Below are 3,382 nucleotides of genomic sequence, written 5' to 3'. Positions count from 1 at the left end.
TCTGGTACTTTTTGTTCTTTAGGATTTTTTTTCTTGTTCTATTTCCCAGTAAAGCGGATTTTCGTTGGTGATGCCTCCTGTATCCCGGTGTTGGGGTGTATTTTTCTGCAACCTCAGGTCTGCTTTGTGGTTCGTTAGTATACCAACATGTTTGAACTCCTCCTTTGTCTTTTTCTTCTTTCTTTGCTCTCCCTTCTTGCCGCGTCTGTATCAGGTCGAAGAAGGGCGAGGGGGTATTGGTGTGTGGTGTGGGTTTTGGGTACCCTTCACCCTGTTTTTTTGTTTGTATCCTCCCGTTCTTTCAGTTACGGACCCCATGACCTTTAGTAGCGCCAAACGTTTGCGGCTTCTCGCCCTGCGGGCTGGACATCCTGGGGTAATTTCCCCCGTTAACTCCGGCATGACAACCCACGCTCTAAGGGTGCTGGGTGTATTGAATCTAAGGGATACCAGCCTCATGTGCTCTCTGAATAATGTGTTTTCCATGACGGATGTTCGATCCCGTGCTAACATTTTTCACGCCCTCGCCTGTAGTGTCCGCGAACAAGAGTGTGTCCACGAGGGTATGGATGAGACACTGATTGCACAATTGCATAATATGCAGGACGTTATTCTTGCCGATGGGGATGACCTTTCCCCTTCGGAGTGTATTCTTGTTATGGAAGGGTTGCTGAAAATCATGCCATACTCGTGCGTGCGCAGGAAGTTAGTGTTGATGTTGCGCAGCCGTGTGGTGACGCTCATAAATGTGGTGAGTGGCCCTGTTGAACTTATCGGAATCGTCCGTGTCATTGTTGAAGCCATGCAGGAACCGCAGCCTTCTCTGGCACCGTCCGCTACTGAGGGTGCTGCAGGAGATAATCAGACACAACTTGGAAGGTCACAGGAACTCTGTGAAGTGTGTCGAGTAATCGAATGTAGGCTTGATTCCTTTGGCAAGCAGGACCTTGTCACACTTGTTGACGCGATGACAGTTCGTACATCTTCAAGTGGGAGACCGGATGCACTTACCAACCTAGCGCAGCAATGTTCTACGACGAATCGGAAGCATTCAGATGGCGGGCCACTTCGCCATGTTCCCGATGAGTGCCGGGCGCTTGTGCTTGTGATATTTGACCGTCTCAGGTTGATAGTTATGTCGCTTTCACCGTCGCAAGTGAGCGCGTGGGTAGTGCGTATCGTGGGTCTCCGAATTTATCACCATGTACTTTTCGCAACGTTACTGAAGCGGTTGAACGACGAAGAGGTGCGTCGTGCGATGTCGTCTTCGCAGTTGTCCACCTCCATCGAATCGCTCATTGTGGCACTCCGATGGTCTCGCAGTGACAATGATATTTCTTGCACTGAACAACGGTTTGTAGCCCAAGTTATTGTGAAACTTTTGGACAGTTTATTAGCAGACGTGGTAAAGCGTGGCTCCTCCTGCAGTGACTGTGTTACTTACGTGCTTCCGGCACTTACACTGCTCGCTGAGGAGGCTACAGTGGGGTGTTTAGAGTTTCCCCCGTCACTGGTCGAACGTTTGTTTTGCATGCCGTACAATCATTTGGAGAAGTTTACACCATGGCAACGTGCGCAACTCTTTGCTGCAGTTTTCCTGTGGGGCATTGCTAAGCCTCGCTCGAAGCAAACGCCTGGGCAGCCGCGCCGATTGCGAAGTGACGTCGATCCCCACTTCAACACCAGCGCCGATACCACCATCTTTTCCCTTGCGGTGTGGTGCAGGGCTATCGTGAGATATGCTGACTCTTACAATCTGTTGGATGCTATGCAAATTGTTAATGAAGCGTGCGGCGTAGTGTATGCGGAAGCTAGAGGTCATGAACCTTATGACCCTTCGGTGGTGCGGCCTACGTTGTCTTTACTGCAGCAGCGGATACAAGCCAAGCAAGATGGGTTTCATTTGGTTCCAACATCGCACTTGGTCCGTTATCTGACGTCCATGTCGAAGCTTGGTATACGGGCGAAGTCGGACTATTACGCGGTTGTGAATATAGTTCAGAAGCGGTGTCTCACGGAATTTGAACGGCTTCGTGTGTTGGGAGTTGTCGCCAGACATCAGTTGCGGGCACTTACCTTTCTATCGGACACCGTGAGTAGCATACCCCACCGATCGGTTTCTTTGCAGCCGCGGCAGAAGTGCTTGCTCTTGAGGTATTTAGGAAGGGCAGGTGTCAGCCGCTTTGTACGGGCCCCACTTCACCTATCGTTGAATGTGGGCTCTTTCCTAACCCATGAAGAGGTGACGACCTTGCCGTTCATCGACGCCGTGTTCGCTTTCGTCGGCCTTGCTGATTTGCGACAATTTGCCAACGAGACACTTTTTGCACTCCTCCATGGGCCCTTGTCAAGGCTTGATAACCTTGCAGATATTCAGTCTGCTGCTCTTTTGGGTGAGTTTTCCGTTGCATTGTGTCGCACTGATCAGCACCGTTTTTGCCATCGGATTGTCTGTGAAACGCTGAACAAGGCGTCAAGTCTCCTAGCGTCGTCACGGGGTCTCTTTGTCGATGTAGCTGAGGTAGCCTACTGGATCCGTCTACTAGACGCGTGGCCACAGTTATCTACAAATAGTGGTGGTAGTGGCCGGAATGGTGCTGAGTGTGGGAAGGTAGACGATTCGGCGTACGTGGATGCTCTGGGGACTTATAAGGTGATGGCCGCTGCGCTTGTGACGACGCGGCTACTGGATATTGCACGGTCGAGGACATTACAACCTAACACATTTCTTTTCAGTCAGATGGCAGTGGGACACCGGCTTGGCGCCGCTGTCCCGCAGGGGGAGCTTTATCGTTTATCACAAAATCTGGATACGAAACATCTTGCACAGTTGCTAAATAAACCCCGCCAAGTGGTCAACGCTGTGGTTACAGGCCTGTACATATCTTCCGTCGATGCGGTTCGCGCTATCGATATCCTTCGCTTCGCTACGAAGAACTTTGGTTCCCTGAGCGTACAGGATGAGCTAATACTCGGTGCAGAGATCACGGGGTTCCTGCGTCGTAGAGACAGCAAGGTGAATTCCGCTGTGGAGGCGGCAGTGCAGGATCTTTGCGAGTTGATGAAGGCAAATATGAGCAGAATAGATCGGAAGCAGAAGTTGAGTGAACGCGAAGTGGCACTTGCTGCTCACTACGGCTTTGTCAGCGCCCCGGAACAGTCCCTTCGTAAAATCAGGTAATGGAGGCTGGAGTGGGCACAAAACTCATCAAAGTTGAAGAGTGAGGCACATGGTGACTGAACCCCCGTTGCCCCTTCATGTTACCGTTCTTTACCCTCAATTCCATCACTACCCTTTCTACATTTCACACATAAATGTTCTCCACCACTGAAAAGTGCTGTACAATCAATTTCCCGAATGGTCTTTCCACCGGCACCGTTC

The 3,382-nt window shown here is 50.8% G+C and overlaps 1 protein-coding gene across 1 annotated transcript; it reads left to right on the top strand.

The window, feature by feature from the left end:
• Positions 1–316: 316 nt before the first annotated feature.
• On the top strand, positions 317–3,181 carry TEOVI_000751800 (uncharacterized protein; the record flags this gene model as incomplete). Its single annotated transcript, XM_067221673.1, has 1 exon — positions 317–3,181. One exon carries the CDS (start codon positions 317–319, stop codon positions 3,179–3,181), a length of 2,865 nt encoding a protein of 954 aa, XP_067077774.1.
• Positions 3,182–3,382: the final 201 nt, after the last annotated feature.

This window comes from Trypanosoma equiperdum (assembly GCF_001457755.1).
Source record: "Trypanosoma equiperdum strain OVI genome assembly, contig: ctg_1477, whole genome shotgun sequence".
Classification (NCBI taxonomy): Eukaryota; Euglenozoa; class Kinetoplastea; order Trypanosomatida; family Trypanosomatidae; genus Trypanosoma; species Trypanosoma equiperdum.
Note: the sequence above shows the minus strand (reverse complement) of the source record. Positions and strands in the feature narration are given on the sequence as shown.